The sequence below is a fragment of the Cuculus canorus genome, chromosome 5 (genome assembly GCF_017976375.1).
Source record: "Cuculus canorus isolate bCucCan1 chromosome 5, bCucCan1.pri, whole genome shotgun sequence".
In the NCBI taxonomy this organism is placed as follows: Eukaryota; Metazoa; Chordata; class Aves; order Cuculiformes; family Cuculidae; genus Cuculus; species Cuculus canorus.
This window is the reverse complement of record NC_071405.1, coordinates 56,815,857-56,833,479: the sequence shown is the minus strand read 5'-3', so window position 1 is coordinate 56,833,479 and position 17,623 is coordinate 56,815,857. Positions and strand designations below refer to the sequence as shown.

Below are 17,623 nucleotides of genomic sequence, written 5' to 3'. Positions count from 1 at the left end.
CAAGCTGCAAGTCAGCACTGACTTACCCTGTCAAAATGGTTGAAAGAAGCCCTGAACTCGTTCATTTGTTCCTGGCTGATTCCTTTGGCATCACGGGTCAGAATCTGGTTTTCCACTTCGTTGATGGTTCTAGCAATTGTTGTTAATAACTGCTCCCAGCCGACTCGGATATGCTGGAAAAAGAGGACAGCACAATTTTTAAATTAAAAAGTAGCTCTCCTGCCAGTGGATCCAATGTGCTACTTGTTACAAATTAAATTATCCTGGTAGCCAAGGCAGGAGAAGTCCATTTGCTCAGAGAAGCATATTTCTCACCTGCAGTGTGAGCCAACCAGATGTTAAAAATCTGAATTTTGTCCGAAAAAAAAATTGAACAAGCCAATTCCTGATCTTAAGAAAGCCTTGGTTCTATTGCAAAGTTCCTTTGCCTTGTCAGAGCAACATACTGGGAGCCTTTAGCACAAATAAGAATCAAACCCAGTGCTTCTAGGACTTAGTTGGGCATAAAAGTCTTCTTACCAAGAAAATAAACAAACCACGGTCCTTGGAAGACACTGGTGCTCCGCTGCCTCTACTGTTGCTTAATGGAGAGCTGGCCAGAAACCAAAATACAAGTTTCAAAGCCCGTCTGTGTTCTGCTAGACTCATGTTGAACTCAGATTGCTTCCAAGAAACCTCATGTTGTCAACAGAAAGCCAGTCTCTGATTTTAAAGAGCTTTTGTTGGACTTTTTCCTTTTGCCAGGCTGTGGTTGCTCAAAATCACTATTACTCCCCTAGTCTTTCTAACCCAGTTAATAGGCTGCCACAACTGTGTGGCAGGAGAAATGAGATCAGTCAATTTTTCAAGCAAAAGTGCTGATCTCATTCAGGTTATTTCTACTGTCTGTATTTGGAATTATATTGAATGGGTTGGCAAGAAGTACAGCAAGGCAAAAAAAAATATTCAGTGACATATTGTTTGATGTTTGGCCATGATGTCAAACTCTTCATTTTCCTGAGAACAACAACATATTGGCAGAGTAAGATGTGGCTAATGCTAACTGGCCACAGCAGATGAGGTTGTCTGATTCGCTGCCAAAACTTTTACCTCCATGGTGTAGTTGGTGTGCTTGTTGTCAAAGATAAGAGCTTCTTGGATCTGTTGGTGATCTCCTTCCAACTGGTCAATCTTTGGTTTGTAATTCACAATGCTTTTCTCATATTGCCGCAAGTGGTTGAGCTGGTCCTCCAACGTCCCATGCATCTCTATTGAAATGCGGCCAATCTCCTACAGTAGCAAAACGAAAGGAGTTAGACCCCAGTGGAAGAACAAGCCTCAACAGGCCTGACATTTATTGCAGCTATTTCATGCTTAGACAGGATGATGATTCAAAAAAAAAAAAAAAAAAACTCATGGAGCAGTTACTTTAGATGAGCTCAGACAGTGTCAGCATAAATTTTAGCAGAGCCCTGAACGTTTTCCAAGTGAGGTGAATCACGAGATGCGTCCAATACAAGCACACAGACAAAAACCTCCAAAACTGCAGTCCATAAACTAGTAATGTACCAAGCCAGATCTTTTTCTGATGTACTGTCTGCCGCTAACTTAATGCCTTCATACGGACATTTCTGTAATTGCTCTTTTTCACAGCTCCTGCCATCAATAATAGCTTCAGATTTTTCTGTTTCATCAATTCCAATTCCTGCAACTCGAATCTTACTTAAAGAGAGATCTCCCTTAAAAATGTCTCCTCTGCTGCTCTTTGATATGCTAATCATATTAATTTTCTCATGTGTATCAAGACAATTGCTGTGAGAGCAGTTACACAAAATATGCTTCTGACATACGGTCTTAACCTGCTGCATATAAACACAATTCTATTAAAATACCAGTGTCCTCCACATAAAGTCATGTTTTTTATCTCTGTACTGAAGAGTTAGAAAAGTACAAGTACTGCAGTAACTGATATCAATCTTGGGATTTTCCATGTTTTCTATGAAAGTTTCTATTGCTGTAACCTGAAGGAAGAATGAATGTGACAGTGGTCAAGAAAGACCAAGGGTAAGACTATCAGTGAAGATCACAGAGGAGAACAGATTGTTTCAAAATGAGTAAGGCGCTACCTCCATCTTGGTCTGGATCCAGGGTCCAATGACATTGGCCTGTGCACCAAACTGTTTACGAAGCCGTTCATTTTGCTGCTGGCGAGCATGTTCCTCCATCAGGGCTTGATCTCTTCTGGGAACCAGTTGCCTCACCTACAACAAAGAGTAACAGAGTAACACTCAAAGGCACTTGTATGGTAAAGGTAGAAATTGCCATAAGGGAGGGATGAGTGGGTGCTTGCATGGAAAACAAGCAGTCACACGGTTCAGGACACAGCAGGAATGCTCATGGAATGTGAATCCTATCTGCTGTAGGATGCCTGCTGCAAACTCATCTCAGGCTGTGGACGACCAAAAGAAGGTTACATCCACTACTTGGGTTTTTGGTGGCTCACGTTAACTGAATTTCGCAGGAACCTGTTCAGATCTCACTTAGGTGATCTTGTTTGCTAGTAAGAACCATCACACCACTGGTATGGAGAGTAGCTGCTCTTTTAGGATTACAGCAAGCAAAGGCTACTTGGCTGCAGAGATAAAACACCGGAAAGGTTGAACGATGAAGAAAGATACTGACTCACATGCCATACTTACTTATCATGTCGGCTGAGGACTGAAAACCTGAAAGCTTTTAATTTAGCATCTTTCACCATAAAATACCAGGTAAAAGTGATCTGACACTGCTTAGATATGTATATGAAAGATCTGTTCCACTTTCCAAGCAAATGGCAATCAAGCCAAAAACAAATGATGAAAAAAAAGCACTCAGCAGTAAGCATGAGAAGGTAACTGAAGAGTAAATAAATACTCCACTTCCTGTGGCCCTAGTGACTGAGCAGTGGCATCCTCCCACACTAACTTGCAAGGCTGGAAAGAACTCACATGTTCCCATTTGCCATTGATCTCATGTGGGGTGATCGTAGTGTAAGGATTTGTTCCTGCCATGTTGACATGGTATGTCTGGACAATCTTTGAGACTTCATTGTGGATTCCCAAGATGGCCTGTCGCTCTTTGTCGGCATCTGGCAAAGTGGCTTTGAACTGTTCATGCGCTGTGGTCAATCCCTGCAGGAGGAAAGCAGCAACAAAAGAAGGGTAAGAGCATTAGTCACTGAATAGCCTCTTCAGCAAGTGTATGCCTGCAGAAGTGACTGGCTTACATACTCCCAGGATACAAAGCAGGCTACTCTAATACACTTTTCAGGTTCTCTCAGCATCACTCAACAGGCTGTTTTAAGTAGTTAAATGTTGTGAAGTCTCGTTTTCCTGCAGTTTCTGTCTCATGTTGACCAGTGACAGCGATCACATCACAAAAAATGGTGGAATAATTCTGACTCATAATTTAGGGGACACTGTTTCTCACTACTCAGTGACTGCCTGTGAGCCCCTTTGGGAAGACGATCTGACCACTAGTATTACTTTAAAGCTGTCATGTCTCACTAGTGTAAATGCACCAAGCTTTTTTTCTCCCACTACGTATGTACTAGTTCTACACCTAAGGTAACTCCAGGTGAATAGTAAGAGTCAGATTCAGTCTGATCAGAGTCAATTAGAACTAGGTGAGGGTCTTCCAGCCAACAGCAAACTTGCACAGGCAACATATTCTCCAGCTGCTGAAAAATATCTCCTTCTCCCTGAACACAACAGGCCCCTTCTGTTCCCTTCTGTTCTTGCTGCATTGCCCAGACTGTGCTCCAAGGACCGATGGGGGCATGGTTGGTGGTAGTTTGAGGACAGCTGATATGCCAGTTGCTCCTGGCTCATCTCCCACTGCTGTTACAGACCTTCAAGGTACTTCATCTCAGAAGCCTGTAAGATCAAGACTAGGGAAGAAAATGTGGGGAAAGAGGCAGCAAAACAAATGGGGGACAGAGAGACATGTGCAGGGATGATCGAGGGGACAGTGTGGACAGAAGAGAGAATGAAAGTAAACCACATGATTGACCACTTTCTTACAATGCACAAACTCTACTTTTTGTAAAATTGCTTCCCTACATTGTGCGTCATCGAAGATGAGATGCAAGTCTGGGGGGCTGGGAGAGATACTGCGAACAGTCACAAAGAGATGGTGGAAGTGTCTAAATGCTGTTCAGATTTGTTCTGCATTATAGAAGATTTAATGAACCCTTTTTTTCAGGAGGGAAGGGTGGAAGAAACCAGCAGAAGCTCAGTAACAGCGCTGATACCAGGCTAGGGCTATTTCACTGCCCCTCTGTTCCCCTCGCTGCATAGTGCTCCCCTGTTTGTCTCCCATATTCTGCCTCACAGATAGCCAAGTTGCAGTCAGTCATTCCTGCAAAGAGCTGCCTTGGATTCTTTTCATGAGCCCAGCGAGCAGGAAAAATGTAAGTCCCCACTGCAACCTAGGGAAGAGTAACTCCTGCTCTCAAACATCTGAAAATTACTTGTAGAGACCCAAGCTGTTTTCATAACAACCTTTTAGAAGGAGGAAAACTTGAGATACTGCCCCTGTTGTCTTGCAGGAGACAGCTTTCATTAATAAGACTCCAGAGTTACGCTGAAAAATCCACTTTCAGTTCTTTGTGTCCAGCTAGGATGGTGTGAGCATGTTTCATACCTATTCAGATCCATGTTTTTGGAGGGAAGACAAGGAAAAAAATATTCCTTTTACTTTTTCCTGTTAAGGCCCACTCATGAGGGGAAAAGCACCAAAACATGACCTACAAATTTGACAACTTGCAGAAGACCCTCAACTTCTCTCTATCCCAGCCCAGTTGGTGCAAATGGCTGCTCTGTACCTGGATCTCTTCAATGGTGTGAACAATGAATGTGTCCTGCAGGTCCTCCATGGCCCCTTCCATCCAGTTATTGAAAGGGGCAGCTCGTTTGGCATATTCCAAGTACAACTGGTCAATTGTTTCCAGTAGCTTCTCTGTCCTCTGGGCATACACAAAAAATACCAAAGAAAATCAGTAAAGGTGGTTAGAGAAGAATAATCACACAGCTATGTTGGTTGTCTGAGCTACTCCTTCCTTTCAGACCTATTTGGTGCTCCCAGGATGGCACCACACTAAAAGCCTCTCTGCTGTTAAGAGACTACACAGAGGATATATTTTTCCCTTTGAAGGAAAAATCTGAGGTTATTTGAAATAAAACAAAACAAGAATAGTCTTTTCAAGCAGAACGAAATTACAAAATCAGAAAAATATAAACAAATGAATAGCCTGAGCAAACAAATAGCACTGTAACTAGGCTGGGAGGGGAAAAGCAGGCTAAATATACTGAAACGTAGCACTTGTTTACAGCCCGGGATGTTCTATCTAGAGTGCAAAGAAGAGCTGGAATCAGTTGCTTGTGCCCACTGCTTCCCACAAATGACCTACCCACATAATCCCAAAGGTCCCTCTTGTAACATGTCTCACCTCCAAGGCTTCTCTACGTTTCTGGGTTAGAGCACCCAGATTATCCCACTGATCACAGATCTTCTGGCACCTGGCATTGACGCTGGGTGAGTCGTAATAGTCCAGCTCACTATAAGGGATGGAGAATAAAAAGGACATGAAATCAAATAAAGACCTTTAGGAGAAGGAAGGGAAATGCATTATGAGTCTTTATCAGCCTTGAGGACAGATTCAGACAAAGAGCTCACAGTCTCTGCAAGTAAAGCGAGCCAGGAAGACAGCAATATCTAGTTTTGGAGACGTTGTATATTATGGTACATTAAAGAGTACAGAACAGGAAGAAAAACAACCACCACCCAAAGCCTCAACAAACACTGGTGCTGTCTGTCTGATGGGAATAGGTTAGCACAGGGAGGAGGGAGTATAGGCTTTTGCTAAAACTGGGAATAAGCAGATTATGAGCAGAGCAATATGCCCCTGTATTCTGTTTAAGAACATCATGCAAGCTGACTATCTGCACCTTGATTATCAGAATGGGCAACAAAGATTTTATTATAAATGCAAAGAAACTGCTTAAGATCCTTGTAAGAGTTGCATAGTACAGGTGGCAAAGGATATCTACAATCCATTCATTTATTTAGGACAACCCCAGAACTACAGTGTAGATTTCTCTCCTGTGTGCCCGACAGGGAGTGGTTTGCTCAGACATCTGTAGGCTGGCACTCATGGAAGATGGGCCGGTAAGAGTACGGCTGTGGAAAGGAGAACGTGGGAGTAAGCTGAAGCTTTTGGTCCTGTTTTGTGCACATGGTCAAAGAGGGAGAAACCCACAGGCAGAGGGGAACCAGCCAAGCTGGGAAGTGTCAGCCTCAAAAGAGGAAGCAAAATAACTCACTGTGCTACTGAGCGACCCTGGGCCATCTGATGAGCATTTTTCTATGCAGTAACATGGGTTTAAATAGCTTCCTCTTGCCTCGCTTAGACTTGTTGCTTCCCACCATTCTATTGCCCTCCTGAGGTGTGTGGGCACAACTGTCGGTAGCGTCTTGCCGTAAACTATTCAGGAAACTGATCTGGGCTAAAAATAACCTTTTCTTTGCTGGGCGTTTAATCCAGATCAGTTCCTTGATCTACTTTGCTGCAGAGCCAGTGCTGCAGATGAAAGAACTGCCCCCGAAAGCCTGGCTTGTAATGCATCCGTGCTGAGCCCCTAACGCTGGTAAGTGGAACATGCTGTGTCCCCAAACACATCTGGCATGGGCAGCCACAGCAGCTTCTTCCAGATCCTCTTCATCTCCCCAGCAGTGTATCTCTACCTGGGGGAGAAAAGAGCTCAGCCATGGATTTTCAGGTCACAGCCTCTTTGCTGAGATGGAAGATGGGTTTTGGAAGGATGGCAGAGCCCGCTGTTCTCACATTTGGGAAGAAATCACCTCTCCCCCAGCTTAGGGCCAAGCCTTCCCTGTTGCTCTTAGAGCTACAGCAGCTTTGGCTGGCATGTAGCATGTGCTTTGGAAGTGGCAGGTCAGCTAATGCCTGCTGAATAGCCAGCTATGGTTTTAATCTTACCGACATGGAGGATTGCCTTGAACCCTCCTCCTGCTCCAAGGTCAATCCTCCAGGGGACAAAGGAACAATTCTGTAAATCTGTGTTGTTAAAGGAGATAATGATCTTGATCCAATAATTCTGAATTTTCAGAGAAAAACAGTCCTTCAGTCCAAGAGTACTGATCTTAGCCCAGACACTAACTTGAGATAGGCCCGCGTGATATATAAATATTTTTAAAATAGGAAACAAGGTCAAAGCCAAGTTGTTCAGACTGTTTTTGCCAAGAAACATGCAGGGTTTCAAAATCTCTCTTCCTGTGCTGCAGAGGCCAGCTCTTTACCTGCCTGCTATCCCTTCCAATCAACCTCCTGCCCTGAGGAAACTGAGTCTCCTGGTAACTTGCATCACTCATCACTCCAGGAAAAGAAGTGGAGGTGAAGGTTTCCAAGTCGGGACCAGCAAGGAGGGAGCTGAGCAGCTGTGAGAACCCTAAAGCAAGTGCTGACAAAGTACAAAGAGAGCAAGTGCTCCTGAAGCAAAGGGCCCACGGTGGCAGCAGAGGCCACAGCTAGCTCAAACATCAACAGACTTTTTTTCCCTGACAGAATAAGAAGGATCTCTTTGATAAAAGAGAGCAAACTCAGAGTTGCTATCCCCTTCTGTTCCTGGAAAAATATGACAGTGTTAGAACTCTGACCTAGCAGGCGCCAGCAATAGGTCAGACTCTTTAGGAAAGGGTTCACAGCAGCATAATGAGCTGGAAGGGGATGGAAACTGGGCTTGGGGATATAATTCTGCCACCCCTCCGTGAGCACCCATGACTCATTCATTTTCTGGCTGGCTCTTCTGGTGTGTCCAGATACTGAAGAGCAGTATCCTAGACACTGTTTGGAAACACTGACTTCCCAGCATTTTTGTATGGGGATTGATTTATGGCTCTCTGGAGAGCAGAGGGCAAAGCCGATTAAGCCTCTTGGGCCCCATGGATGGGACGTGCTCTGGGTTGCCGTACTTCAGCTCTTGTGCAATAGCAGCAATCTGTTCCACGCGGTCCTGGTGTGCAGCCAGGTCACTCTCAAAGGCCTCGTGTTTCTTCAGCAGGGCCTTTATCTCGGAGAGGGTAGCAATTTCGTAATCCTTCTGCTGCAGCATTGCTTCCTTACCTGGGGAGGGAGCCAAAGGACAGGAGAATGAAGGACAGGACCCAGTGCCCTCAAAGCCAGCCCCCAAAGCCAACTCTGCCAGCAAGATAGCCCCAGGGGCAGGGGGGCACTGAAAACATCTGTCCCACTCCAGACACCCTGCCCGAGTCTTGCTCTCATGCGTGCTGGCCTAGAGATGCACAATCCTCAGTCTCAAACCACAGAGTGAGAGTTTGCCATTAAAAACACAGAAGGGAATACAGTGCAGCTCAAGTCAGTTCTGTCACAGTTTATACTGGACTCATCTCAGTATGTGCAAACTGGGCTATGCTGGTCCTGTAAATGCCAACTGTAGCATTTACTGCATGGTAACCTTTCCTCTGCTCTGCAGCTCTTTTCTCTCTGAAGTTCCCACTTTGAAACAGCCAGGGAATGTTTATATGGACACATGACGTAACAAAAGAGAGATCAAGCTCATCTTCATGCATTATTTTCTAATAACATAAGAAACGAACTTAGCATTCTGGAAACAAAAACCTCATGGAAGGACCTATGCAGGAACCAACTCTTCCTCCCTGCGTAAGCACTACATATCAGGCAACAGGAAGCATGTAGGTTAGCATTACCATCTGTCCAGGACTCATGAATGGATGCCTTCTGCCGGAACTTCTCTGCCAGGTGATCCAGCCTCTCTAGCCTCCGGATCTCATTCAACAACCACTCCTCATAGCCCTTCTCAGCCTGCTCTAGCCCACCCCAGGCATTGTTTATATCCTAGAGACAGGAGTACAAGAAAAAAAGGCAAGTTAGAAGATGGGAGGGAAATACGTATGTCAGCATTAGTCTCCATGAGTTACATGGCTCCAGTCAGTTGGAGGAAGTGGATGTGGGCTTTTAATCTCCCAGGGTTGTGCAGACAGGCCAGGGAGATTAAGTGCCAAACTTAAGCAGGACTAGCAGTGTCAAGATATACCTGTCTGCAAGAGTGTCCTTCGCGAAACATTTCCCCACATGAAACTTCACCCGAATTTTCAGTTTGAAAAAATGAGAGGCACACAGACATCTCCTCATAAAGCCACATGAAGAACCTCAGAGTCTAGTTTAGATACAGGGAAGCAATGACCGTTTGATCTTCTCCTATTATGGCCGCAGTGAACTATATTGTCTAGGGTTCCTACCATGAAGTAGCTCACTCTGAAGGCAGGCATACTCACGTCCCATTTTTTAGGCATAGTTAACATATATACGAGCAGTTACTCCACTCACCGAGACCATTTTCCCTTCTGAAGGCATAAAGGCTGGCCTGTTGCTGAGCCGCAGCTTGGTTTGCAAGGTGTTGAAATTGATCTCAAGTTGGCACTTCTCTTGGACCTTGGGGGGCTTGTGCAGGCGACGGTAGTCCCGAAAGTCCTCCAGTTTCTGCTGCATGGCTTGCATGGTGTTCTCTGGGGCCCGGTTCTCCAGCCAGGGAATGGTGCGACGGATCCACTCCAGCAGCTGGAAAGAGCAATAACAAGAAGCCTCAAACTGAAGATTGTGTGAAAACTACAGGTGTTGCTCTGATCTCATTAGGGACTGTTTACTTTTATGTTGTCAGAAAGATTCTGCCACCAGCAGGGCTTTTAAAGAAAAGTTTGCCAGCTTTTTTGCAAGTACTTCTTGTTTTTTTTTTAAATGAGCAGCCCGTTTCCTACCATACCAAGTAGTACTGCTTGTTGCTGCACTGCCAATCCAACATGCTTTCAGGCATAGCTTTTACACAATAACAACCAAATGACGTCCTCAGATTACACTAAAGCCTTATTTTGCTGGACTGTTGCATAACTAAATGATGCTGTCAGTCCTATCAAATGATATTATGAAGCTGTATAGTCTTGAGGAATGCAAGTCTAACCAGATTGATTTTTCCTTAAATTTTACCATTTCTGCAGCTGCTTTTAATAAACTGAGAAACTCAACGCTGTTCTATGGAAGCTTTCTGTTTTGAAGTAGATTGCTCTTGCCTTTAAGGTAATTTGATCTTTAATTTTTCCCTAACTAGGAGTGGAAAAAAATATTTTCCAAAGAAACACAGGCCAATGGCATTCCCCAAGATTAGTTATTAACATTAAATGCAATTCCTTTCCACATACAACCACTCACAAACCAACAGCACCATGGACACCTACATCACTGGCCAGTTTTTCATAGTCTTCCATGAGCTGTTCATTTTCTTGGTTGACTGCCAGCACCTTGCAGATACGATTTGCTGCTGTCTCCGCCTGATGAAGAGAAGAAAAACAGAAAGAAAAAGTGTGAAAAAATATGTATATATACAAAAGCTTGCAGCTTAACTTCCTGCTACATACCTGCAGGTAAAGTCTCCTGCCATTGGCTCTAGCAACCTGCATGTGCTGAGAAATGTCTGTCCTGCCCTTTTTGCTTTCCATCTGACCTTCTGTAATAATTTATTTTTCCCTTCTCATGTGAATACACTCCTTCAGAGATTCTCAGCTCTACTGATCCCACCCTGTGTGTTGTGGACAGCTACATTTCTATGCCTTTTCTGATCCTACTCCTACAAGAGGGTCCTGTTGTTTCCTTCCTACCAGAGGGTCCCTGGCTGCCTCTCTACAAAGACAGCATGTTTCTGCCACCACCTCCATTCCCTCACCAGCATTCAGAGCCACCAGTTACCAAGTGGTAACAAATTGATGAGACTCTCTGCACACTTTTACCTCAGGAACTAACCTAAACAGAGTTAATCCATAGACTAGACTTTGGAAAATTCCTAATTTTATTTGAAGATAAAGTGGTAGATACTCCTCTTAACCTTAAATTCTGCCCAGCAGAGCTGTCTTTCAGCTTCCCTGTATTTCTGACACTCATTACAGGGCCACCTCCTCCAGCATCTTGTTGTATGACACCTACAATGTATTCAGGGTCTCATGATCCAGCTGAGAAGTGGATTTTTTTTCCCTTTCTGGGAAATCTGTCTGCTTACTCTCACAAAACAAGTATCACCAAAAAAAAAAAGCCTGTTGTTACTATTTAGAGGTTGGTTTTTTTTCCTCTGTTGTGGGACCAAAACCTTGCTCTCTACAGGGAGCTGAACATGTCAAAACATGAATTTGGAACAAAGTAAGGATCAGAAAAATCCCAGCTATGAACTCAGGAGCAGACAGTCTGCCCTGGAGTGCCATGCATGTGTCTGGCACGGGGAACATGGAGTAGGCTGATCCTTGTACAACACATATCTGTATATATCAGCTCCCTTTATTCATATAATCGCTTGGTTAGAAAAGACCTTTGAGATCATCAGCCAACCATACCTGTCCACTATTAAACCATAACCCTAAGCACTTCATCTCCACATCTTCTGAACACCTCCAGGGATGGCGAACTCAACCACTTCCCTCTTCCAGTGCCCAATAACCCTCTAGGTGGACAAATTATTGCTAATGTCTAATCTGAACCTCCACTGGTGCAACTTGAGGCCATCCCCTATTGTCTTCCTATCACCTGCCACAGGCTATACAGCAACGTATGCATTGCTAAGGTCCCAGTGGATGCAGCAATCTTATTCATTTGCAAGAAGCAGTAAAAACATATATTTAGTCATCTGTTCCTCCACTAAAGTGGGTCAGCTAGCAGATACAGCGATATTAACTAATTTAAAACACAGAGGGATCTGTACAGGAGATAAGGCAATTTTACTTCAAAATCTGTTAAAAGTGCAAACGATGTTTAAATTTAAGAAAACTTGTACTTTGATCTGTTTTCCTGTATTTTAGTGGAGTGCTTTTTGATATATAAAAAACCTTTACAGACATGGGACCAAGTTGTATGGCAAAAAGACATTTGCAGAGCCCTATCGTGCTGTGCCTAGTGACTGTAGTGAAGTGATGCTGCCAAATGCTTCTCTCAGTCATCCCAGGAGAGGAGCTCCCTGGGTACTCTTAACTCTCTTCTTCACCCAGAAGCTTAATGCAGCAGCAGCCAGCTGTGCAGGGAAGGATCCCATTTTGCGTAGGTATATTTACATGTATCCAATCATATATTTCCTCTAGCTGCCCAAGTTTTATAAATATGTGTGTACGTATTTATGTGTGTTGAAAATCTGTCCAAAACAAAATCCCCCTGAATATAAGCAATTATGACATTATTTGTATTACTTGAATGGCTGAAGGGTAGAGGCTTTCCCTCCCCTACCAGTACTTGCTTCCCTATGGTTCTTGCCTAGCCCAGACTGCTCTCTGCAACAGCATGCTGATGCAGCAGCAGGAAAACCTCTGTGCCTTCCATCACCATTGATGTCATGAGCAATGTATTACATTGGCTTGTAATGTAATGCAAGGCAGTACAAAAGGATCCCAGTGCTTTCAAGTAACCTCCACAAACACCTTCCCACACTGCTACTAACGAGCTGATCTGTGGTGATTGCAAACTTAATGAAACACCTTCAGGTAAAAGAAAAGTGGCACACTCACATGAGGACAAGGTAGCTCCCCTTACAACTTCATTAGCAGAGTGCAAAAAGCCATTTTGGCTTCCTCACAATGCTGAAGGCAATGATGCATTTAGCATGTTCATGCTGACTCCAAATAAGCCAGGATGTTCACAAAGCATGGAGCAGCACTGAGAAGATGCATCATCCTGGGGTCTGGAAGCTGCATATCTGTATTCTCTGAGAACCTGTGTGAGCTGATCTGCTTATCGCATACTGAAACCTTATACTAACTGCACTTGGAGACTGTGGGAGGGCAAACCAAAGACATTCTGCTCTATACCACACTGCTGTGTGATATGCGTGTGCTGTTTGGTGGACTCAAAATAGAAATCTTGAATAGACAAAGTAGCAATAATTTCACTGTCTTTTGCCTTTTCTGTACTTCTCAACTCTGACTTGCACTGCTTAGGATGGAAATGAAGCTCGTTGTCTCTCTAGCTCACGGATCCAGGCGTCTTCACTGAGGAGGATGATAAAGGAAGGCATTCCCACAATGCACTGTGTAGGTAAGATGCCTGCCTGTTGCCATCCTTTGGCCTCAGAGGACCACCCTAGAATGCTGTATGCCAAACACAATCTCTTAATAAAACGGTAAAGTGTTAGTTAGAAATTTTCACCCCAGTAATCAAGTTTACAAAATAGTAAGCCAACCAGTAGTTGCATGCATTTAGCGTGAAAGTCAGAAGCAGTTAGAAAACAAGCAAACCAACCAAAGCAAGTATACCTACAAATATATATAAAAATGGCATAAAGAAAAAGCAGCCATCTACACACACATATCAGGCTGGGACCCTGTACCTTCAAAGGCTCAGTATAAGAGAGTGAAAGAAGCAGAAAGCAGCTCATGGGACTCCCCCTTCAGGACTGGTGGCAGTAATGAAAAATCTGAATGAAAAATGGAGCGATATCACAGTAAGTCACCTAACCGTGCATGAAGGGGCAACACATTACAATCCAAGCTGGGGCTTGCATTCAGTAATCACTTTGCTTTTGCCTGGGGGTTTGAATCTGTGTCACTCAGCAACTGGCTAATCTGCAGCTAAGGCAGCTCCACAAAGGAGCAGTGCCCCTCCTGCCAGGGCACAGTGGAGTGGCTTGTCCGTTAGGACTGTTAAAAAATTAATAAATTATTAAATCTTTAATCTTTCCTATAAGCCAGTTAGACTACATGGAATTAAGGCCTTAGTAACTAAGAAGCTCCATCTCTAGTTCTTGCCCCAGTTCCTTAGTTCAGGTCCCGAGGCAATAAAAGGTTATTTTCAGTTATTCCAGGAAACCTCGCATCCACCTGAATTGCTGATGAGAGCATGGGACCTGCTGAGCAGGTTTCCAAATTGTGGAATGGGCACAGAGAGAAGATGAAGGGATTGGCAAGGGGCATGGTGGCTCCTCTAGCACATCACAACCCTCCTCATATTGTGGTTTGCTGTTTCCTCAATCTAGAGTTCTTTAAGTTAGGCAGACAGCATGAAGCAGTCCCTCGGGGGCATCTGGCAAACAGCAGGCCTTATCGTTGGGCTGCTACGAGTTCAAAGGCCACAGCCTTCCTGGGCAAGTATCAGCTGGCCAGAGCTTACAGCCTGGTCTTAAGGGTCTTAAACTATTCACAAAGCTGGATCCTAGCAGAAAAGTCATGACTAGACAAATTATGCCAAACAGGCAAGTCTACTGCATGGCTGTGAGACATATTCCCAGTCTCTTGCAAACAAGACAGCATCATGTAATTTACACGAAACAGGGCAAACTAAAAATAGCTTGAGCTAAAGAGCTGCACTCTGGAAGCTACCGCGCCTGTGTTTGCTCTCTGAAAGCCAGCATCAGCATGGTATCTGCATCAATGATGTGATCATCAGCACTGCTTTGCACAAAATAGGTGAACTCTTCCTGGAGTCAAGGTAGCCATCAAGCTGGTCAACACATGGATGGTGTCTCAAATAGAAAAGGCCTAGTGAGAGAAATAAGTTGTGGCTGGGGCACACGAGGAGATTTTACATTTGCTTGTAACGTGGACAATGCGGCCTTGAACTTTGGATTTTATTGTTCCAAAGCCTACGATCTGAAATTAGCAGCAGTCTTGTGGAAAGGCTGCAGCCCCGCTAGGCTACGGCATGAGAGGAAAGGATGGACCTTTTTCTTCTGTTCAAAGGATTGCAGGGAAATTGCTGTTGAGGAGAAAGTTTGCCCAAAGGTGAACTGTGACTATTTGGTTCCTCTGAGGACAAATGTCCCAATGCCAGACAAAAAGACTTGGGAGTAAATAGGAAGCAGAGGGAGAAGGACTGAAGTTATGGAAATGGGCAAAGCAGAGGAAAGGAAAAATAAAAACCAGAACATATAGATGGTTTGGGAAACAGAGGAGAATGACCAGGGAGAAGCAAGGAATGGAAAAGTATGTGAGTCTGGGAAATCTCAAGGCCTGGTAGGAATGAACTTTGTGACTGGAGCACAAAAGTGCTATGTAGCCAGCTCACAGATGATTCAGCCTAGGAAGACACCACTGACCTAGTGGGGGCTGAGTGTGGAAGGCAGGATGGCAGCTTAAGGGGGACAGGCTGTGATTTCCTGGAGTAGCATGATTTGATTGTGGTGCTTCTGCAGGCACATCACCTGACCAGGATGATGCCTACTAGTCACTGAAAGGATATCAGACTCTGTCAGAGCATTCATCTTTCGATGCCAACTTTATCAAATGCTTTCTCCACCGCTGGGGAGTGAAACTGGATGGAAGGAGCAGCTCAAGTCTGTTTGAAAGGACATTTACGTCACTTCTTCAGCGAGACTACAGATGGCACATCTGAGCACATCTCTGGATGCTTTAGGCTTCCCTGCAAACGTCCTGGAGTGGACCGGGGTCTGGCATGTTCCTCAGTGGAGAGGAACAGCGGACAGAGCAGGGAGGGGGTTGTTAATGGTAAAGTCTCACCTTCTGCGCCCCTGAGAAGGCGTGGTAGTAACATGAGACATAGGTCATTATGGCCTTCTCATCCGGCCTTAGCGTGCCTATAATATCTGTGCAGAGAAGGAAAAGAGGTTGAAAGGATAAAGTAAGAAGCAGCACATAGAATAAAACAAAACAGTCATGGGTGGCGTGAGAGAGGGGAAAAAAACTTCCCATCATGCATTGCAGGACAGGCCAAACAGATTTCCATGCGGAGAGCTGGGAATTCGGATCAGAAGGTGGCTAGCAGCGTTGGCTTGTGGCTCAAAGCGGCACCCCTCCCTCCTACCCCCCCAAATCCAGGGGGATCCCAAGCTGAGGATCTGGGCTCTGTACCATCATAGCTGCGGTCCAGGGGCTTCGCCCAAAGGTGCCACTAGCCTATTTGGAGGTTTGAATGCCCACACTCAAGGTCTTTCTGTATGGCAAGGATCTAGAGATCAGAGCCTTCCTACGCAGTGCACTTCCTACACAGATATCTGCTCTGCTGCAACATGCACTGCCTGTTCCTACGGCACTGAAGTACAGGCAGCTGCTTGGTTTTGGTGAGAGATGCTTACAAGGTTCCACCCACAAAATGTTTTCCTTAAATGACTCCATTACCAACAGGAAAATGGCAAAGCCAGATACATCAAGGACTCGACTGCCTGATTTCGATCATGGTGGGTGAGAAAAGAGGAATAAAAGAAATAAATGAACAAAACCAGGTATCTCTGTCATGATAAGTAATGCTCTGTTTGCAAAATTACCACAGACATGCTCATTATACATGCTTCATAATTCCCGGGTGAACTGGGACTGAATTTGTGGCACAACTTGAGAAAGCAGCAGGTTCAGACCTTGAAGCAAGGGTGTGGGAACCTGAAGCATACATAAGGATAAAGCTTTGAGTATTCATTGAACCTTTCATAAAACCACTAAGTCAGCTCTGTTCCTCCATCTTTGAAAAAGAAAAAAAAAGGAGAGAGACACCAGCATTGTTTCCAGCAGGGACAGGCTGCAGTGTCCTGCTCTGCAGAGCATCTCTGTGGCAGTCTCCACCTTTGTGAGGCCAAGCATCCTAGTTCAGATTTCCCAAGAACAAGGGGTGCAGGTCCTCAGCTGTCAGGACAGCAGTTTAGAAGGAAAATGGAGAAGGCAGAGCTCTCCACTCCCTTGGGTTTGTATGCATGTCAAGGTGCTGGCATATGCAACTGCCACTAGAAGTTCCACTGACTATAAGGAAATGAGACTCTTGGCTCCCTTGCCCCATGTATTATGTCTGGGGCACCACTTTGAACCAACAGCCAACTCTACCAAGAACATAATAATAAAGATGCCCGTAGCTAGAGAGGAGAGAGAGAAAGAAAAAAAGGTTTGGACATTAGCAACGGCACCAGGTGTGCTCTGTGGAGGGAGCTTGGGATCCTGTGATACCTTCTGGGCTCCTGAGAAGGCGTGGTAGAAGCTAGAAACATAGGTCATGATGGCTTTCTCGTCAGGACGGGCAGTTCCAACAATGTCTGTCAAAAAAAACCTCACGTTAAGAGCATATTCAACTGATAGGAGGAAAGCAAAGGAGAGGGAGGACCACAGCTGTCCAGGAGGCCTGCTGGGGTATATGCTCGTCATAGCAACTTCACAAGGCTCCCCAGCATTCCCCAGAAGATGTGTCTTCCGGAATCCAGGCTCACCCTCCTGGTTCCCTCCCTCATGATAAAATTGCTTCCAGGGTCTGGCCAGGCTAATGCAGCCATATGCCGGCATGTCTCGTGTTACAGCACTTCTCCATCCTGAAAACATTACTGTGAACGGTGGGCTGTTCCAAACTGGCAGCAGGTTTACATGGCTTTTATAGATGTATTATACTGCAATTCTTCCATGCAGTTCTTCAGGAAAAATCCTTTCTCCCTTCCTTTCCATGCCCCCGTCATCCATTTCAACACAATGATGGCTTGAATTTCAAAGGGCCCTTTCATTAGTTTCAGGAGAAACTCAACTGCTCCAGAGATCAGAATTAATGGTGTGGAGGAATGCACATTAGTTCCCTCCATGAGGGAGGAGAGTGATCAAGAAAGAG

The 17,623-nt window shown here is 44.8% G+C and overlaps 1 protein-coding gene across 5 annotated transcripts in view; it reads right to left on the bottom strand.

Moving 5' to 3' along the window:
- The window catches only part of ACTN1 (actinin alpha 1), a 90,761-nt gene that overhangs the window by 10,436 nt on the left and 62,702 nt on the right, over window positions 1–17,623 (bottom strand). For 3 of the 5 annotated variants that reach the window (XM_009564853.2, XM_009564876.2, XM_009564861.2), the window contains exons 8-18: window positions 16,981–17,066; window positions 10,306–10,398; window positions 9,404–9,634; window positions 8,764–8,911; window positions 8,008–8,158; window positions 5,468–5,576; window positions 4,844–4,984; window positions 2,967–3,149; window positions 2,106–2,240; window positions 1,090–1,269; window positions 27–173 (exon numbers count right to left, since the gene is read on the bottom strand). In XM_009564853.2, the coding sequence (XP_009563148.1) occupies window positions 27–173; window positions 1,090–1,269; window positions 2,106–2,240; window positions 2,967–3,149; window positions 4,844–4,984; window positions 5,468–5,576; window positions 8,008–8,158; window positions 8,764–8,911; window positions 9,404–9,634; window positions 10,306–10,398; window positions 16,981–17,066 (1,604 nt within the window). Of the gene's footprint in view, window positions 1–26; window positions 174–1,089; window positions 1,270–2,105; window positions 2,241–2,966; window positions 3,150–4,843; window positions 4,985–5,467; window positions 5,577–8,007; window positions 8,159–8,763; window positions 8,912–9,403; window positions 9,635–10,305; window positions 10,399–15,549; window positions 15,636–16,980; window positions 17,067–17,623 lie in introns of all 5 variants that reach the window. The other 2 variants (XM_009564869.2, XM_054067260.1) reach the window with 1 other exon arrangement.